Source organism: Psammomys obesus, unplaced genomic scaffold (assembly GCF_907164565.1).
Source record: "Psammomys obesus unplaced genomic scaffold, mPsaObe1.curated_primary_1811, whole genome shotgun sequence".
NCBI classification, from domain to species: domain Eukaryota; kingdom Metazoa; phylum Chordata; class Mammalia; order Rodentia; family Muridae; genus Psammomys; species Psammomys obesus.
The window spans coordinates 32553820-32575177 of NW_026596051.1; the positions used below are offsets into that span (position 1 = coordinate 32553820).

The 21358-nt window shown below is 39.6% G+C and overlaps 1 protein-coding gene across 7 annotated transcripts in view; it reads left to right on the top strand.

Annotated features, from left to right (window-relative positions):
- The first annotated feature begins 3880 nt into the window (after positions 1-3880).
- Positions 3881-21358, top strand: part of LOC129689107 (cytosolic beta-glucosidase) — a 139874-nt gene continuing 122396 nt past the window's right edge. For 3 of the 7 annotated variants that reach the window (XM_055624268.1, XM_055624270.1, XM_055624269.1), the window contains exon 1: positions 3883-4038. In XM_055624268.1, the coding sequence (XP_055480243.1) occupies positions 3981-4038 (58 nt within the window). In that variant the 5' untranslated portion in view covers positions 3883-3980. Of the gene's footprint in view, positions 4039-21358 lie in introns of all 7 variants that reach the window. The other 4 variants (XM_055624264.1, XM_055624265.1, XM_055624266.1 and 1 more) reach the window with 3 other exon arrangements.

Below are 21358 nucleotides of genomic sequence, written 5' to 3' on the forward strand. Positions count from 1 at the left end.
ACCTTGTACAAAAACCAATTCAAAGTGGATCAAAGACCTTAATTTAAAACCTGAAACTTCTAGAATAAAATATAGAGGATACCTTTCAAGACACTAGGGAAAGAACTTTCTGAATAGAACATCAGTAGCTCAGGAACTAATTCCAAGTGAAAATCAGAAGTTTCCATATAGCAAGTCAGCAGAGCTAAGAGCCATCGAATGGGAGAACATCTCTACTAGCCATACTCCAGCGAGAGACTAATGTCTAGAATTTAAAGATTACAGAAACCAAATACCATGAAAATAAAACTGACAACCAATACATAAACAAATGAACCGAATATACAGTTTTTTAAAAAACAGAAACACAAGCAGTAATTATTATAAAGGTGTACAACATCCCTAGCTATCAAGGAAAAACAAATTACAAACTCTTTGAGGCACTACCTTACTCCAGTCAGAATGGCTGTCATCAACAATTCTAACAGTATGTTTTGGAGAGGATACAGACAGAAAGGAACCAATCATTACTCAGTACAGGTGAAGCTGCAAAATTAATACAGCCAATGAATAAATCAAATTGAAAATTTCTCAAAAAATTAGAAATATAACCACTATATGAATCAACTATTTCACTCCTGGGTATATAGCCAGAGTAACTCCTACCCTACCATACAGATATGTGGACTCCATATTTATTTCTGCTTTATTCAGTATAGCAAAGAATTAGAAACAGCCTAGTAGTCCACATATAGATGAATGGATAATGAGAATGTTATATATAATGACTTTAGAGTTGAATATCATTTATATATATGTAAATACTATTTAGTATTAAATGTAATTACAAAAATTACAGGAAAATGTAATTTTGAAGGAGGTCACACAATCTCAGAATGAAAAAAAAGTATGCTCTGTATCATATGCAGAATCTAGCCAATAATATGTGTGTGTGTACAGTATAACATCTACAAAAGAGAACAAGAAAGGCTACATATAAAGGGATGAAGAAGAACTGAATACAGACAATGGACATGAGTTGTGAGAGAGGCTTTAAAGCTAATGGCTTTTCTAGTTCTAAGTCTGTTATGAGTTTTTCATTTTATGCCATGGGTAAGTGCGTGAAGTTATATTAGCTAGTGAAAGTGTGAAACTCAACGGGAAACTCCATAGCTCCTGTTTCAAACGGCTACTCCAACTGTATAGACATTCATTGAGTTGTATAGTCTTTGAGTCTGGTTAATGTGTAATTTTAATGTGTAACTTTTTTCTTTGTAATGATTTCTCTAATAAAGAATGAACATAAAAACAAAAAAGAGAGAGAGAGCAGAGGAGTTGTATAATGCTTACTTCTCTGAGATGTGTTTGAAAATTCATGTTTTAGAGCCACAGAGGCCACTAGTGACATGAAGTCTCTAAAGGCAAGAAAGACAGAGAGATTGTATGTAGCAATGGCAGGTACTGGAAGATGGGCAGGAGGAAAGTACTGGGAGGCCTAAAGTGTGTCTGTGTGTGTGTGTATGTGCTCACGTGGATGGGCATGTGAGTACATATTTGTATGCATGTGTATGTATGCTCTCCTGTGAGTACCTGTGAAGAGTCCAGGAGTTAATTCTGGATAACTTTCTGATTTTATATCTTATCTCTTGAAACATGGCTTCTCACTGAACCTTGGTCTTGCAAGTATCTCTGTAGAAGGATGCAGAAGTGTTGGGACTGGACTCTTTGTGTGGTGGGGATTCAGTCCCCAGCTGAAGTCAGCTCCTCATGCTTGCCTGGTAAACACCTCACCCAGTGAGGCAGCTCTTCAGGTCTGCCTTGCTTAAAGGATCGTTTATGGGCTTCTTGGGGTGGGTCCTCAAGTCTGCTTTGGGGCCCGCATGATCAAAATTATTTTTATAATAATATTGATATGTGATTTTCTGTCATTCTCATGCTTCTGTGAGGATACACAGGATTTTTCAAGAGGCAGCACACTGAATAAGAAACAAGCATGCCTCTTAGCTGTTTCAACCAGCTAGCCTTGGAAAAATGTAAAACGTGCACTTTTCTTTCTGCACTATATTTTTGAACTGTATGTTTTTCAAATATCTATGTTATTTATATCAACAGTCTTTTCATTACTATTTATTTTTGAGATAGAGTCTCAATATGTAGTACATTGGCCTGGAACTCACCACTTAGCTCTGGCTGGCTTGAAACATTTCATTCTCCAGCTTCAGTTCCCTGAGTGCTGGGATTGTAGGCATGGGCCACTATTTCCAGTTTTCATTACTGTAAATGAGGTCAACATATTTAAATAATTAAAAAAACAGTGAGGTTAAATTCCTAACCTGGTATGTATTCATATATAGCCCATGTTAGAGACAAAGGCTCCCCAAAACCTCGGTTATGTTTTTGAGTATAGAAAGTTGCTGATACTGAAGAACAACAGACGGATCTGCATGGTGGTCTGGCCAGAACTGAGAAAGAATTATAATGCATTTTGGGAGCAAATGACTTCAGAGACTGTTGAACATGGAGAAGGGTGTCTGTCTGGAGAGGAACCCTGGGAGCCTAAGGAGTCAGGAGGAACTGTTGCATGCAGGGACCGCTGGGATATTCAATTTTGTGATTTAACTCATTTGTGAGCCTAAATAATTGCAACACTGCCATCTAGTGCTCCATAATGAAACAATTTGGTCCGCCCACCCCTGGGTTTATACAGATTGCTCCAGAACTGAGCATTCTTTGGATTAAATAGCTCCACCTGCATTGCTGATGTTTATGTCTCCATGTATGTAATTTTAAATGTCTTAAAGTCCCCATCATCTGCGGAGCATAATTAAGTGCTTCTTCCTTCTTAGGGTTTGGATCCCCACTGATACCTCCTTCCACTCTTTATATCCTTGTCGTTGAACAGGGACAAGCTCAGTTCAGAGTTGAGTAAATGAAACAAGTAATTTTCTGGGCTCAGCTCATTCCTCCACAAGAATGTTTTAAAACAAACTTTTAATTGTGGATTGTTTTGTCTTAAGGAAAAGTTGCAATGTTGTTTCGGAGTGTCCCAAAGAATACTCCCCACCCCACCTATCTCCTCTTAGCAGTGATGCCCATCGTTGTTAGCAGCACTGCCCACCAAAGATCTGTCCATTGGCAGATTGCCACATTTATACAGGCAATACAGTTTCAGAAAGAGGCCCAGGGAGAAGCAAGAAAGCCTAGGGAACAAGACAAGACAGGCTATATAAAAGCTTAGAGCTTGGCTTCCCATCATGCCTCTCCATATCAGAAGCCAGAAATCCATCAACCAATGTCTTTATCCCCTTCCCTCCCCAAACATACATATAAAAATGGACCTTGGGAGGACTCTGGAAGAATTGTGTAACTTAAAATCCATGCCTGTGCACTGTATTAAAAGGGTAAAGATTCATGTATGAATGTAACCTAGAACCTCTGCTCAGATGTAGCCTGTGGTAGCTCAGTAACCAATTGGTTTCCCATAGTGAGGGGAACAAGGACTATTTCTAACAGGAACTCAATGGCTGGCTCTTTGGCCTCCCCACCCCCCAAGGGAGGAGCAGTCCTGTTAGGCCACAGAGGAGAGCTTTGCAGCCAGTCCTGAGGATACCTGATAAAACAGGATCAGATGAATGGGGAGGAGGTCCCCCCTATCAGTGGACTTTGAAAGGGGCACGGTGGAGAGGAGGGAGGGAGGGAGGGACTGGGAGGGAATGAGGGATCGGGACACGGCTGGAGTACATAGTTAATAAAATGTAACTGATAAGAAAAAAATAAAATACAAAAAAAAAAGGGTAAAGATTAACTTGGTCAGAACCTAGGGTGACAGCTGTCTTGTCACAGCTGTGGCCACTCCTCTGACCTAGAGCTCTTCTTACTTCCACTTGTGTTTGCGCGCTGAGACTTTGGTCTGGGGTAAAAGGTCTTCACAGCTGCTCAGCTCTTCTGGCTGTAGTCCTGAAATCCTGTTAGTGGAGGGTGACAAGTCTACCTCTACAGCCATGGCTTTCCCTGTGGGGTTTGGATGGGGAGCAGCCACTGCCGCTTATCAAGTAGAAGGTAGGAGGAAATGCTTCCTACATTCTGGGGCTGAAATGGATGCTTTTGGTAGGCTCTGTATTCCTTGGGAGGAGGGTGGCGAAATCCTATAAATATAAAGTGTCTCTTTTTAGGCAAAAGAGACCGCATCCCCTTCTTTCCTTCCTCAGATGTAAGGAGTGGTGGGTGAGGGATGAGGATAGGTTGTAGCTGCCTTCCACTTAGTCTGAGCTGTCTGAGAAAGCAGTTTACATCAAGGTAGCCACCTTTGTGATTGGTTTCTTGAACAAATTTACCGAGTATTTGGAAAAAAATTTCCTCCTCATCCACCACTGGCTAGAATAGTGTTGAGTAAATCGCTCCCAGGAGCTCTTCATTAATTGGGAAATGTTCTCTGCTCTGTTCCAAGCGGGCCAAAGCAAAGTATTATCTTGAACATGTCACTTATTTCCTGGGTTAGCTCCTAAGAGAGGAATAACGAACTATTGGGCATAAATGGTAAATCCAGGCAGGCTTGGTGTTTTAGCTTCAGCCTCTACAGATGAATATATTATCACCCACACCCGTGTATGCCACACATAGAACAACTGGATTTACTTTTCCAAAACATATGTATCCTCCTATCCTGCCAAGCAATGAAAAAGTCTTTTCCTATTTGTTTATTTATTCTTCTCTCATATGCTATATCCTGACTGCAGTTTCTCCTCCCTCCTCTCCTACTCCCCTCCCATCTCTCCTCTCCCCCAATCCACTCCTCCTCCATTTGCCTTCAGAAAAGAGCAGGCTTCCAAGTGATATGAACCAAACAAGGCCTATCAAGTTGCAGTAAGACTGGGCACATACCCTCATATTAGGAATGGACCAGGAAACCCAGTAGGAGGACAAGCCTCCCAAGGGTAGGCAAAGGAGTCAGACAGCCCCCACTCCACCTGTTAGAAATAGCACAAGAATTCCAAGCTATGCAACCAAAGCACATATGAAGAGGGCCTAGATCGGACCCACGCAGGCTGCCTGTTTGCAGTTCAGTTTCTGTGAGCCCCTACGATCCCAGATTAGTTGATTCTATGGGTTTGCAATTAAGAATTCTTTTTTCCATTTTTAATTCTTTATTAATTACACTTTATTCACCTTGTATTCCCCCTATGGTTCCCTCTCTCCTCCCATCCCAATCCCTCCCACATGCTCCTCCCCAAGTCCACTGATAAGGGAGGTCTTCTTTTCTTTCCTTCTGCCACAGAAGAAGACAATGCAATTAAGAATTCTTTAACAGCCACCACAGTGAAAATTTCTCTACATTATTCGGTCAAAGGGGCATGTGGTGAAATCCTGATTTAAGCAAAGGTAAAAGGTTTCTTGTTGTAGCTTTATATGATTGCTGTAACAAATGATGTCAAGCTGTGAGGCTTAAGTAACTAAAGTTTGTTCGCTGACAGTCTCAGAGGCTAGTACTAGTCACTTGAAGATGCAGTTAGCTAAGTTTGCTGGAGTAGGATAGGGCTGTTACTGATGTCAGTTACTGTTACTGCTGTCCTCATACAAAGAAGAAAGTTTAGACGCTGAAAGGGACACACAAGAACACCACATGTGACAATAAATATGGAAATTGGAGTGACACAGCTATGCACAAAAAAAAATATATATAGCCCAATTTCAGTGGCCACTACCAGGTTCACAGAGGTAGATTTTAATTCTCTTTTTATTGATAGAGCTTTGGGTGAAATTTCATTGATTTCAAGTCTTCCTTCCTACTTAGCCTCTTAGTGTTGAAAGCTAACTGAAACCTTGGCACTGCCACCTGGTCACAATTCTAATAAGCTTGTTTGGTTTCAGTATTAGCTTCAGAATTCATAGTGTCAAATTTATTAGATGATTATTTATGTCCTAACAATTTTTAGATTTATTTATTCTACTTTACATGTATGGGTGTTTTGCCTGTGAGGGTATATGCACCAGCCACATGCATGCCCAGTACCCAAGGAGGTAATAAGGGGTCATTTGGATCCCCCCAGAACTGGAGTCATAGATGGTTGTGAGCTACCATGTGGATGCTGGGAATTGAACCCCCATTTTCCACAAGAACAGTAAGTGCTGTTCACCAATGACTCATCTTGCTAGTTCCTTTAGGCTCTCTTTCCAATTTTTTTTCCTGTTCTAACCACAGTGAGGCCACTTGATATACCAAGAATACTGCTTTGAACTCTTGAGTGGCTACACCGACTGTGGAGAATTATTGTGGTAGACATTAGGAAAATGTGGTAAGAAATTAAAATACTCTCCTTAACAAGAATAACTATAAGAAAAACTTACGGAATCCAAACAATTAAAAGTTTAGGCAATAAAGATAGTCCATCAGTATTAAAACCCATCTGGTCCTGGTGTTTGGGGCATGATGGCAGTTAAGATTCATAGTCATTACAAAATGATCTTATTGAAAGACTATCTATTTTTGTATAGTTATCCTGGCAGTACAGCTACAGTCCACATAGAGAACTCCTAAAAATAGTCCCAGACTTGTTTTTCAAAAAATACCTTCTTTAAAATAAATCTTGTTATTTTATATTTATTAATGGTTTGCCTGCTTACATGTCAGTATATCGTATGTGTGCTTTGTGTCCATGGGTACTAAAAGAGGGCATAAAATCCTCTGGAACTGTAGTTATGAGCAGTTATGGGCTGCCATGTTGGTACTGGGAATTGAACCTGGTTCCTTGGGAAGAGAAGCTAGTGCTATTAACTATTAAGCCATTTATTCAGCTCCCAAAGATATTATCTTAAGGAGTATAGTAGATTTAGCTGAGTTATTTTATTTAATCCTGCCCTAGACTCTGTCTAGGAAAACAGTGTTTATATAAGGTGAAAGATCTCAGAATGCAAGTCTATGGAGCTCAAGTCTGATATAGAACTCACCCATTACCCCACATGCTGCGAAATATCAGTGGATCAATGCATCTGTAAGAGTGTTTGCTGCTCCTGGGCATTCTGCAAATGTACTTCAAATCTCACCTCTGATGACTATCTATTAAGAGGGAAACTTCAGGTAAATTAATTTTAGCAGGGTTTATTTGAGCAAGAAAATGATTTATGAATTGGATTGTTCCCTGAACCAGTTAGAGGAGGACAAAGCAGCCAGCTCTGATGAGACGTGATAAACTATGGTCAGATGGAAGGGGAGGTTGGAGAGGAGCATAGGAGGAGATGAGGGAGGGGGGTGGGATTGGGAGGGGCTGAAAGAGGAGGCTACAGCTGGGATACAAAGTGGAAAAACTGTAATTAATAAAAAAAAGACACACAAAAAACCCGCAGGAATGGAGAGATGGCTCAGTGGTTAAGAACACTGGATGTTCAATTCCCAGCACACACATGGCAGCTGTCTGTAATTCCAATTCCAGGGGAATTTAACACCCTTAGGCAGACAGCTACGTAGGTAAAACACCAATCAATCTTCTAAAAAAGTATATATGTAAAAAAATGATTCAATAATCCCACCTAGTGATGTGGGTAGTCAGTGTAGGAAGACAGAAAAAGGAAGGGCTATGCAGAAATAACCTAGCAGCACTCAACGTTTGTCTAATTTGGGCCTGTCTGAGGAAGTTAGCAGCTTGTGACTGGCTAGGTTTCCGGCTGCTATGATTTTTCTAAGCCATAGGTACTTGTCATAAGTACATACTCCTTTAGCTCACATCTATTTACATATTAAGTAAGGTTACAACTCTCCAAGTATATGAACTATTTCAGACTAAATTCTATTAACATTCTTCACTTTTCGAAATAGAGGATAATTATGCCGTCTACTGCAGAACAGCCACAGAAGTGTTCTATGCTAATATGTCTTCTAGATATAATATTCATATTTAGGGGCACACCAGAAAGATTGCTGAGGATTACCTACTACACAACTCCAAGGTAACTCGACACAAGCATACAACTATTTTTATAAGTGCATGTTAGGTTTCAGTCACCAACATCCTGTTCCGCTGAGGACCTGGGGTGACCTTAGCCAGTCTATCCTGTCTTCCTCTCCACCTGTCTGCCTGAAGGAAGTCTTCCCATGTTCTTCTGCACTGGGTTTGGTTACACCTTATGTTAAGGGCTTTGTTTATGGCTGCTAATTGACTACTGTGTGTTAACTCTCTATCAATAGCTTCTAGGCTGGGGTACTTGACCAATGTGCTGTATGGGGTCCTCGTCCTGTTAGTTTTATCAACTCACTGAATGACTTCTCTGTGCTTGCTTGTTCTACCTTAGAAGTGCTGGGTTTGAGTTTTACTTCAAACATTTCTTAGTATAATAAGGGCAGATGAAACACTCATTTCTCAGTTTCCTTAACTGTGGAATAGGAAATTGCCAGGTTCGCTCTATAGCTGGGATCTGGGTGAGCATCTGTAATTGGAGCACAAGAACGCCTGGCACGTGATGTTCATTAGCACTAACTCAGATGCTCCTATCAACACGAGTAGAGTTCTTTCTCTTTCTCCTTGGGCTGTGCTCACTCCAGCCTGTACTTGTGAGCAGAGCATCTTCATCTGCTTCATTTAATGGGGAAGCTCAGTTCTTCTTTCGACTCTAAATCACACACTGCCCACTCCTTTCGTGTTCTTGACTATTTGAGTAGCTGCTGTAAGAAAGAGAAATTACTTAACCTTCTCGTCCACCATTGTTTCGATTTCAGATACAGGAAGCCCAAATGTGGCTTAGTTAGATCGACATGGGCTGAGTTTAAAAAGCTGGCTTGAGCTTGTCACTTTTTCATTTGGAAAATCTTTGACTTTTTGTTATACCTCAGCCTATGGACCTTTGGAAAGTCACAGCCACTGAGAAAAAAGGAGGACTGAATGAGAATGGTATTTGTAAAAAAAAAAAAAAAAAAATTAGCAATTGAGTGATTTTGTTCTGAAACATGTATGTCTTTTCACCAGTTTTCAGAGCATGATCGCCTGTGTAGGTGTATTTATTTCCACTCTCTTGGGAGCTCTGATGTATTCCTGTACTGAAAATTGAGATATTGGGAAGCTTTGGTTTGTAACAGAGGGCAGTGTCAGAATCTTTGCATGTGGGGCCAACTGAGAAGCGCAGGGCTTGCCCTTCTAATCCCCCTTCTCAATATAGCCCGTCTTGTTTATGTATTTCACCAGAACCATGGCCTTCCTCCTGTGCCTCTTATTCCTTCTGCCTCTCTTCTGGACACTTCACTGTTTATGGTTCTGAAGAAGAGTTTAATGTTTATTATATAATGCTTTGCTGTGCAGTGCCTTGGGCCTTTTTGGAGGAAGGTACAATATAAATCTCATAAATAAATAATAAATAAGTGGTATAAGCAGGAGAAAAATTATGCATTTTAGGTGAGTTGTAAAGAACATTGCACGACCTATAAAATGTATTTGTTGGAGTAAAGAGACAGGGAGGAAAATGCAGACAATCATTTTACATACACAAGTAAGACGTGCCATCATTTTCGGCATAGAAAACCCACTAAGATTTTTAACCCTTTGCAAGGCTGACTCTGTGTACTCTTTTGGGCTAGATGGAAGGTAAGGAACAAAGCCAGGAGGCAGCTCAGTGATGTTGTGTTCATTTCCTTGCATACCACAGAAGAACTATGAAAGGGACATTTAGAACCTGTTTCTATGGCTTTTAGAAGCTTGTAACTGCGGGTGATTTTGGAGAAGGCTCTTAAGGGGTGAACGTGCTCTGTAAAACCCCATGAGTCCCGAGCAGAGTCTAAACTACTCCATTAAGGCTTCCTAATGGGGCTGGGGTTTGTGGTTCGAAAGGAGGCAAAGGACCCTGGTTTATGAGTGTCATTATGAGCTGTTCTTGCTGCCCTGGAACCCATGTTGTATTTACTTTTGATTTAATGGGGACTTTGGCTTCATCCTTGCAGAAACAGGGGTTCAGCTTTGACTATTTTTGCTCTGGTTTGTCAACAATGGAATTCTACACTCAATAGACTTGAAGTTATGCTTACATTTAAAAAAGCAGGAGAACGAACAGGGCAGTTATATGAGTAAGATTTAGGTCAAGTTTACAATGATTCAATTCTGAATGTTTCTTTTTCCCCCCTTTTAAAAACTCAGTGAGTCCACAAGGGAGGCACATTTCATTTACCGATTGTAAATGCCGGTGCAAACTCTGCTTTCTGTTTGCTGTTTCTGCACAACCAAATTCAACTATTTTTCTTGTTCCTCATTTTCTACTAGTTTGTATTAAATATTCTGTTTGGGATTAGGTGAGTGGCTACCCTTGTGTTTTTTATCCAGAACAATCCTTGCTAGATAGATCTGTTTTTGTTCAGATCACATAAGAAAGAAAAAAGGGAAATAAATTTAGAGTGTTTGCCTCTTACATTAGGAAAAAGTAGAAAAGAATTTACACTTGAAATATACCATAGTTTAACTAATGTAGGTTGTTTCTGTCATGTCAACTTTCACTTTTCTTGTTGCTGCAACAAAATACCTGACAGAAGCAACTTAAGCTGTGAAAGGTTTGTTTTGAATTATGGTTTCGGAGAGTTTTTGGTTCACCATGGAGGAGAAAGCATGGTGGTAGCAGGTAAGGTGGATGCATGTTCACATGGCAGTTGGCCAGGAGACAGGGAGAGCAGGATGGGAGCCAGGGGCATGCGTTACCTTCAAAGGCCCCTGCCCAGTGATGTGCTTCTACCAGGCAAGTCCCACCTCCTAAAGAGTCCACAGCCTTAAACAAACAAACAAACAAACAAACAAACAAAAAAACCCCAAAACACCAGTACACCAGTAGCTGGGGACTGCGAGTTCAAGAAAGGAGCCTGTGAGGCATGTTTCAGACTCACACTATGACATAATCCCTATTTCATTCTTCTGCTCTTAAATTTGATATCCACAAAAATCTCGACTTACTTATTTTTTTCTCACCATACCATGAGAATGACAATGAACAAAATGTCGTACAGGCAAGAATGATTTCCAAACGTGAACTAGCTGATTTTCACTCTCCGACCAGATGCCAGATGCAATGAATAGGTGTAGACTAGGAGACACAAACTGGGGGGAAAAAAAAGCCCCTGGGTCTCTGCTTATAATGGTGGCTGAACTCGAGCCTTGGGCTCAGGAGAGTAACTGACTCATCAGAAGCATGTCAAGCTTTACTTATTGACCATGCAACACCAATGGCCAGCGTCTTTGAGCCTCCGATGTCTCATCTGCAAAACTGCTAACCTGATGTCACATGATGCCCACCTTTCCTCCTACCCCTTGCTTATGGAATTGTAAGAATACTGGAGACCCTTTCTTACATTTTCTGCTTCTTCTCTGGGTTACTTTCCTCAACCTTTTCTTCCAAATGAATATCCTTTAGCTGTATTAGAGGTTTAGCTTGCATTAATTCCATTTTTTAGCCCCTCTATTAAATATTTAGTGGCAGCAATCGGTTTTATAATTTTTAGAAACAAATTATTTTGTTATTTCTTTTTTCTTTTTAGAATGTCATGCTGTGTTTTCTGAATACTGTTATCTTTATAACTCTTTAATATTACTAGTATGAAAATTAAGTTGTCAGTCTAGCAGCCATGGTTTTTGGCATTTATTCTAAAATTTTAAATAGGTTTGTTAGAGAGAAATCTTCACTCTCATGTTCAATGCAATATTTTTAGTGTGGCATTGACTTGCACTCACCAAGAGATGAATGGCTAAGAAGACGTCATGTCTGCACACAATGAAATACATTACAGCCTTAAAAAAGAAAAGCAAACAAATCCCAAAATAAATAAACATACAAGCCAAAAACCCAGTCTGCCAGCAAAATGGACAACAGTTAACTGAGCTAAAGAGGCCAGGTATAGAGAGAGAATGCTGCATGTAGAATGCAGGGATATAAAACAACTGAACTGTGAGGAGAGGGGAATGGTGGCTGCAGAGGTTAGGAAAAAGGGGAGTATGGTGATGATGGTCAAAGACCCTATCCCTAAGGAGGACTTACTTAGGCCGGAAAAATACACATTTATAGAGAGCATGGGGAACTATAGCTGAAAACTGGGTGTTATACATTTCAAAAAATTGTAAAAAAATGTACATTTCAAAGTTCTCACATTAAAACTTTACGTATTTGAGAGAATACTTAATTGATTTATCCACGAAATAGTCACAGATCATAACAACATTTTTTTAAATCAACTTTTTATTGATTCTTTTTGAGTTTCACATCATGCACCTCAATCCCACTCCTTCTCCCCATTCCTTCTCATCAACCCTCAGGTCGTCCTTGCAACCTCCCTCAACAAAAATAAAAAATAAAAACACAAAACAAAACAAAAATAACCAAAGCAAAGCAAAACAGAAAGAACATTTTGTCACGCGTGCTGCGGTGTGTCACAGAGTGTCCCACAGTACCCCTACACATCTCTATTTGCAAATGTTCACTGCAGTAAGTCATTGGTCTGCCTTGAGGCCTCTGGCTTCTGCTGCACCATCAATTCTGGATCCTCACTGAACTCTCGGATATTCTGTTGTTGCCCTGTGTCATGGAGATCCTGCAGCTTTGGAGCTGTAGGACAGGCCTTTCCCACACTCCTGCAGTTCATTGATAAGGTAGATATTGGGGTGTGCCAACTCAGAACGCGGACTCTGGGCCTGGGCGGTACTTGAGTTGGTCTGCCTGCCAGCTCTCCTGCACCCACACCACCAGCACCAGCTCTTCAGCATTGCCCTGGCTAGCTCACCTAATGCTGCAGCTGGCAAAGGGCAGAGCCAGCTTTCCTGTTCTCGTGCTCATGGGACTGGTGCATCTACAGCCGGCCACCAAAGCTAGCTCTACTGTGCTGCCCCGCTGAGGCACTGGCCCCACTCTCTTGAGTGTTGGAGCTGGAAAGGCCAGCTCTCCTTATCTCACATAGCATCACTTTATAGTCCACAGATAGGTGTAACTATAACTTGTCAATTTGCAAAAGATTACACAACAGAAAAAGATTAAACAAGAGAAACAAGGTAAAAAGAGAAAATGGAATAAAAAGAAGAGATTAAAAGAAAAAAACCCTGAAAAAAATAGCAAAAGGAAAAAACACATATATACCTAATTGTGTGTGTGTGTGTGTGTGTGTGTGTTTATATTTTGTATTATTTTTTTGGACTTATTAAAGACAGGGTTTTGCTGTACAGTTTTGGCTAGCTTGAAATTTGGTCCATTTAACTCATAACCCTGTGGCTCACCCTCCTGAATGCTGAGAGGTGGACCATAATATATTGCCTTCCTATTTTTATTTTATTTTTGTTCTTACTCTTTAAAAAATTATTTATTTTTTATTAACTACAGTTTATTCACTTTGTATCCCAGCTGTAGCCCCCTCTCTTGTTCCCTTCCAATCTCACCCTTCCTCCCTCTTCTCTGTCCATGCCCCTTCCCCATTCCACTGATAGGGAAGGTCCTCCTTCCCTTCCATCTGACCCTAGCCTATCAGGTCTCATCAGGACTGTCTGCATTGTTCTCTTCTGTGGCCTGGTAGGGCTGCTCCCCCATCAGGGGGAGTTGATCAAAGAGCCAGCCACTGAGTTCCTGTGGAGACAGTCCCTGTTCCTATTACTAGGGAACTCACTTGGATACTTAGCTGCCATGGGCTACATCTCAGCAGGGGTTCTAGGTTATATCCATGAATGGTTCTTTGTTGGAGTATCAGTCTCAGAAAAGATCCCTGTGCCCAGATTTCTTGGTTCTGATGCTCTTCTTGTGGAGCTCCTGTCCCCTCCAGGTCTTTCTATCCCTCCCTTCTAGCATAAGATTCCCTGCACTCTGCCCAAAGTTAGATTCTGAGTCTCAGCATCTGCTTTGATATCCTGCAGGATGGGGTTTTTCAGAGCCCCTCTGTGGTAGGGTCCTGTCCTGTTCCTTGTTTTCTTCCTCTTCTGATGTCCATCCCATTTGTCTTTCTAAGTGAGGATTGAGCATCTTACCCAGGTCCTCCTTCTTGTTTAGCTTCTTTTCGTGTATAGATTTTAGTTTGTTTATCCTATATTATATGTGTAATATCCACTTATAAGTGAGTATATACTATGTGTGTCTTTCTGCTTCTGGGATACCTCACTCAAGATGATCTGTTTTCATCTAGTGCCTGAAGGTCCTATGGTATTTATGAATGAACTAATATGCTGATTAATAGCAGCAACATATTTAGACTTCTTTAAACTAGATCTGTATCATCAACTGAAACAAGGGTGCCTGCAAAGGAACAAAGTTCTGTTTGTCAGTTGAGAGCTGAGGCGATTAATGGTCAATCCTCACAGACTGAAAAATGTATGTGGGGGAGCTAGCCAAGATTTAGATCTTAGAAATCACCAGATGCTAATTCTTTAAAAAGTCTGTTTACCTTTGTTCTGCTCAGTCTGTCTGCCTCCAACCTCACTCCCCCCCCCCATGTCTCTGTCTTCCTCACTTCCCCTCTCCTTTTTCTACTGCTCCATTAAGCATGTTAGAATCCTTCCTGGTCACATTTGTCACTCACTCTCATGAAGCATCTCTTAGCATGAACATGCGGTGAAGGTATCATTGTCTTGTTGATGGAGGAGATGAACCCAGCAGGCCATCAGTGACACAGATGATCCCTGGATTAATTATCAGGATGGAAAGCCAAGTCTTCTTTCCCCTGTGATGGCTGCCTCAGCGGTTGTCAAGCAGAAGCTTTCCAGTCATCTCCAGATTTCTCCAGAGTCTACGTCTGAGTGCTTTGTCTTACTTTCTCTGACAAATTGGTCCTATTTTATTTCTATTTTCCAGAAGTACTTGAGTAAATGTGATGTTCTAGTGGGACTGTTTTAATGTAAGCTCAGTTGTGGATCTCTTATTTACTGTCATTTCCATGGAGTGTGAGAAGGAAAAGAATTAAATATGTATGTTCCACTCTGTTTTGAACTTGAAATCTTTATTAACATAAATAAAGACCTTAATATAATATTCATTTATGTAAAAGTATTTATTAACATTCATTAACATATGGGAGTACTTTCTAAGCGATGAGGTATTATTCAAAATTAATGAACTGAACAAGTTCTCTCTTCTTTTTGCCATTATATTCTCCCATCAGCACTAAGGCATCCACATTCTGAAAATTCTCTAGGCCCACACTTTTGGGGTAAAGATGAGTGCTACAGACAGAGTGTCTCCCCAGATTCCCCTCTAAATTTGTAGTTAGATACTCTAATCCTCAGCCTTACTCTTTCTTTGACGGGCTCCCTGCCTTGGAAAAGAAATCCAGAGGCCGGACTTCTCTCTTCCATTCTGTGTGAGCATAGTCTGAAGCTCCCACCCTTGACCCAGAAAGAAATTCTCACTCTAACATGACCACGCTGGTACTGAGGCCTCAGACTTTTAAGCCTCAGACTTTTAAGTAAGACTCTGGTATTGTGTTACAGCAGCCTGAACAAACTAAGACAACAAAGAGAATCAATGGAACTTCAGACCATAGAAAGTGAAGCACTCAGACAATGTGAGGAAACATTGGTGGTGGTGGTTGTTATAAGAAAAGCTATAGATTCATGGGTTTGGTTCTGGGATCAGTTGCTTGGTTATTACATTTGTCATAATCTCTTACCTCCTCTATTTCTGAATGCACAGAGTCCTCATGAACCAAGTCTTCCTGTTCCTAAGTTGGCTTCCAAGGTAGTGCTGAAAAGTAACCGTTGCCATCACTGCTCGTTATGTGGTATTTATTGGTAAAGTTCCATTGTTCTGCTTGTACATCCTTTTGTACTGACAAAGCTCTGAATTGAATGCTTGCTTATCATGTGTTTCCAGATAAATTGGAGTCTAAGAATAATATAACTGTGGAGCATGTAAAACATACAGCAAAAACTCAGTTGGATGTTGGCCAGGCAAGGATCTTAAAATTTGGAGTATACATTTTCAGTCTCTCCCTAACATCCATATAAGTATAGCACTCATAGTTTTGTTTTGATAGCAATGGTCTGAAAATGGGTTTAGTTTTATTAAGATACTTACAAATGTATTCGCAATATATAACATTTATTTTTTCTGGATAAGATACAGAATTTTCTGCAGTTTTACTCTGCCTATGCCCTCATTTCCTTGTTTATCTTTTATGGTTGTACCAAGGATGTTACACAGAAAGCTAAATGAGAGTCAATGTATTTAACCTTCAGAAGCAAGAAACAAGTCATAGTATCTCAGTAATTTATGGGGTTTACATATTGGCCCATGCTTGTGTATGAATTCTTCTGTCAGCAACAAATCCTTCAGTTAATACTGAGTGTTTGCTTATTTGGGGGCATGCAAGCAGCACTGAGCTGGAGAGAGAAGGCATTGTTGTTCCTTCCTGGGCTTCCTCATCTCTCAAAACTGGCTCTCCAGCTAAATTCATGGATGCACAAGATAAAGTGATGCTTCAACATTTACTAGAGAGCATCAATAGATCCTAGAGCCAGCAGCATGGAGCTCATGCAAAAATTCTTCCTCTCATGCCCACACTAATTTAGTTCATTTTCTTTTTGGCTCATGTAAACCTTGTTATTATGCCCACTTTCTTCATTATTTCTAGTTTTCCATTAGTTCTAGAATACATGGTCTTTTTTTAGTCCTCTTCCTTCCTTTTCACACCCCACTGATATCTTCTGCACATTAACTCCACCATTCTCTCTTACAAATTTACCATCTTCTTACTTCTTAAAGGAGATCACAAGCTCTGAATACGGGTACATATTTCATTTGTACCCCACCTCTACTTAGTAGCTGTGGAATCTTGAACAATATCTAAACTTTGTAAGCCCCTCTTTTTTGTTTGTAAAATGGGCACAGTAAGAGTTAATGTAAACATTAAATATCTTTATGAATATTAGATGCTTAGAACAGTGACAATCAAAATATGTACCATGTATTTTGTAATAATTATAAAACTTTGACCTGTTTTTATTTTTTATAAAAATAAAAACAGAACCCACGTGTTATATAAAAAATATAAAAAATTTTGGATGACCCTACATGCTCTGTTTTTTTCTCTATTGGTACCTTATTCTTTAACTAACATGCAGCACGTGGCTGTTTTAAAAAAATGCCATGACCTTCATGCCTCTGTACCTTTGCACATGCTGTTCTCCTTGCTTGAATGCTCACCTCACTTTGGCATGAATAAGGAGATGCAGAGGACAAAGGTCCAGGCATTCTCATTTTGAAGCTTTGGATTTTCTGCTCTGTCACACAGCGGCTTTCTGATTTGTCCTCTGTGTTAGTATTTCAAGAGTGTCTTTGGGAACTAAGTAGTGACGGGGTAGCTTGGTTCTTTTACTAAGAAAACCCTCAAGAGTAGCATTTTTAATTATATACTATCAGTTGATTCCTTTTTAAACTTACATTTTATTTATTTGGTGTGGTGTGTGTGTATGCACGCCCGTGTGCGCTTGTGTGAGCCTCTGTGTGTACACATGTATGCCATGGAAATTGGAAGGTCAACTTGTGAGAGTTAGTTCTCTGTTTCTATCATGTAGGTCATAGGTATGAAACTTGGGTCTTCAGACTTGATGGCAGGTGCTTTTATTCACTGAACCCTCTTTCCATTCTCTAATGATCTACTAATAATCTATTCTTACACTATTTAGGGCAAAATGGACAGCACACATTTTAACCTGGTGGTGTTTTAACATAACTCTATGCTTCTAATGATAACTATTACCATTCTGGGTGGTTATGTGGATATTGTCACTATGTGCCTATATTTTGGATAGGTTGTTTCTTTTGGGACCCTGTTGTTTTTCTTCCATTGAACCCTGTGATCTTCTTCCTTGGAGTGCCTGAAGCCAGCTTAGCAGATCTTTCTTGGTGTTGCGTTTTTCTCATAGTGTCTTCTCTTCCTTTCATTAATGTAGATAATCATAGTTTGATTGTAAAGTATGCCTCGGCCAAATACAAGGGCTTTTAAAATTGTCTGCTGTTTTAGATTATCCAGGCCACTGATCCCCCTTCCTTAGCATGAATAATTGAGAGTGGACTGGGCTGAAGAATTTTAATCAGGACCGATAGACAAAATAAATGAGATTTAAACAGTTTTTTTTTACATTAACTGTTAGGAAAGGTATTTCTTTTAGTTTAAAAGAACTTTTTATATTTAAAAACTGTAAATATATTTGGTTTTAAATTGCTTTAAGACAGAAAAATGTTTTCTATGATGCATGCATTTATAGAATAATAATTATAATATACATTTAAAGAAGTTATGAGAAGAATTGAAAATAAAGACAAGAGGTCAGACAGCTTCAGGTTCAATGTCAAATCTTATAACCAAGCTCATGTTTCATCTTGATAACAGCCAGCACACGAGACACTTCAAATTCAGAAAATCTCTCTCTATAGCACAGGCTACAATTGCTTACCTCTAATAAACAACAGTCATTTAAAAACGGTCATTTCTGGAATGTATATTTAAGAATAAAAAGATTACTTCTTGTGCTCATCTTCATATGTATACTATTTTTACCATGCACCACTGAATGCAAGTAGAAATGTATCTACATGCCACTAGACTAGGAATTTAGGGGACAATTTCTCAAAGGAACAATGCTGTAAATGGGAGTCCGTGTCACAAAATATCCTCCAGGTGCATAATGAGATAAATAGATTTCAGAGGTTGGCTTGGGAGTCAGGAGCATAATATAAGAGGCAATGATGAGTTTCTGGGCCGGTGACACATAAACAAGGCTTATGAAACATTACCCATTTTACATTGGGATTTGCCGAGCTAAAGCTTTAAGTTTCCCATAGCACCTATGAATAATCATTTAAATATAGGCTTTGAGACTTGGGGAAAAAGTGCATTATTTACTCTAAAGACAAAAATCTTTCTTGCAGTTATCACAGTCTATCATGCACATGCATAACTGGGGAACTTAGAAAATGCAACATTTTCTCTTGATAGCCTATTACTTCATACGTCTCATAAATTATTATCAGGGCTAGGGGTAGTCCCAGGCTAGGGGCACACACCAGTGATGATAGACAGAGTGTGGGGCACTACTGATCTTTTACAGGGTGTAATTCTGCAGAAGGAAGGGCTTTGCTTTTTGCCTTTGGTGTAAAAGGAAGAAGATATGGAAGGAGTAAGTGACGAGTAATAATACTATAGTTTTTGGTTTGACTCCTGCATAGGACTTGATAAATGTTGGCCCACAGAAATTCCTCCTACCCACGTGGCTTGCTGAAGGGAGAAGTGAGCAATCCTCAACACAGACATTATGCAGCTGAGGCTAAGATCTTTGTAGGATGCTCCCAGTGTTCTTTCCATGGCTCAAATTAAGGCCAGATGCAGCCATACTAAAGCTGTGACCTGGTGGCTTGTTGAATAATGACTTTTCTCTCACTTGGAGAGAAAAGATATAAAATGATACAGAAAATGTTTGTTCCCCTGTTGAATAAGAGACCTGATTTTCTTGGCAAGGGATGAGTAATTAAATTAAATTATGACTACTTATTCAAATTAATGATGTATAGTTAGTAGTTTATGCCAATTAAACATATTTTATGGAGATTATGGTTTGGTTATAGACAGGTAGATAAAAAGATCATTTAAGTAAAATTTAAGGGGTAGAGGCAGGTACATAACTATGATATGAAATTACAATATTTTACAGTGAACATACTATTGGGGAAGACTGGAGAAATAGCGCTACAAGAGTAAAATGTATGAGCAAATAATTGTGGTGTCTAAGTTGCATTTGAAGGAGAAAGGCTGTTTAGTTTTGAGGATGACATACATGTGAAGATCAGCACATGAAACATTTTTTTGAGGCAAGGCATGAAAATATGCAATTTTGAACTACATTTGGGGAAAGATACAGTCATGCCTCTAGAAGTAGGCCGGAGGTTTTGAATTGAAATATTTTAAAATATATGTAAATCATTAGGAGTTCTTCTAATCACTTGACACTCCATCAAAGACTGCATAAGGAGAATATTTGCAAAGAGCATCTGAGGATACATGCTTTGAGAAGTATCCTGGCTGACATTTTGCACCTGGCTTATGCTTTGATGGCTGGGTGAGTGTTGCTATCTGAAGCTAAGTGGGTGGAATACATGTGCTGATAATCGTCATTGCTGGCTAATGCATGAGTTCGAACTTCAAGCTTTTGGGGAGTGGCACAGTGCCCTTAAGCAAAGGTTGGAAAATTTCATAAAGTGGGTCTTTCTAATAACTTAAAAATGAAGGCATATTTGGAATATATGTCACAACACAATTACTTCTCACACCCTATCTCAATTCCCATAGTGATGGAAATTTAAATGCACCAGGATGATTAAGTCCCTGCAAAGAACATTTAGTAACTTTCTTTTCCCTGTAGGGGGTGCTTTGGCACAGTGCACTTTGGTACTGCAGTTTGTTTAAGGGATAATGGTATGGTAGGGTCATTTCTGCAAAGCATGAGCAATCTTCTTGTTCACATGAATACTTATATAAAAGAGACTTTAAAAGCTTGCCTATAGAATACTCCTTTCTATTGCCAATTGACATAGAGTAGCTGCTATTGAGGCTGCCACAACAGTGTCCAACATGAACAAACCTCAGAAAATTCCATGTGTAGGACATTATTTGATGGCACCGGCAGAAGTGTGTCAAGACTGAAGGCTAACCCAGTGATTCTAGGGCCACTTCAGGGACCTAATGTTGGCTTATGAGTCAAAGGAATCCCAAGTGAATCTAAGTACCGCTGATTTTATCAGGCTGTTCTGTTCTTGGATGTGTATACTGATAAAAGTTCCAAGCCAGTATTTATTCATAGAATAATGCTGATAGGATGTACATCTTTTAAAGTGTATTTTATTACACCAGTTCTTTCATTTAAAACAAAAGACATTGGATTTATTGAGTGATCTATTTAATTGTGTCAATAAATCCTAAGATTGGAGGCTTGGATGTTTTAATAGCCTAAGTTATCTAGTTTTTTGACCTTGACTCACTTTCTTGCCCTTTGTTTGTTTTAATACCCAATGACCACTTTGCAATCAGCCGTAGAGTTAAGGTGTTGGCTCTTGACATGAAAACCACTCTGGAAACTACTTTATTAGAATAACTTATCAAACAATATTAGAATGAATAGATAAGTCCTATTCAACATAACAAATGAGTAGACAGCTGCAAATTTGTGGAGGGCATTCAAATAAAAATTAGTTTTCTTTTAGGAGCCCAGCTGCTGTATGTAACAGACTGGCCTCAGACTTATATAGCTTCACAAATATCTTCCTCTTCCTTATCACTTGCACCATCACTACCCTTCTCTAATGCCATCATCTTTATCCCCAGTCCTGTGATCACATCACTATAGTCACTAGCCCCTATCATCATCATCATCATCATCATCATCATCATCATCATCATCATCAT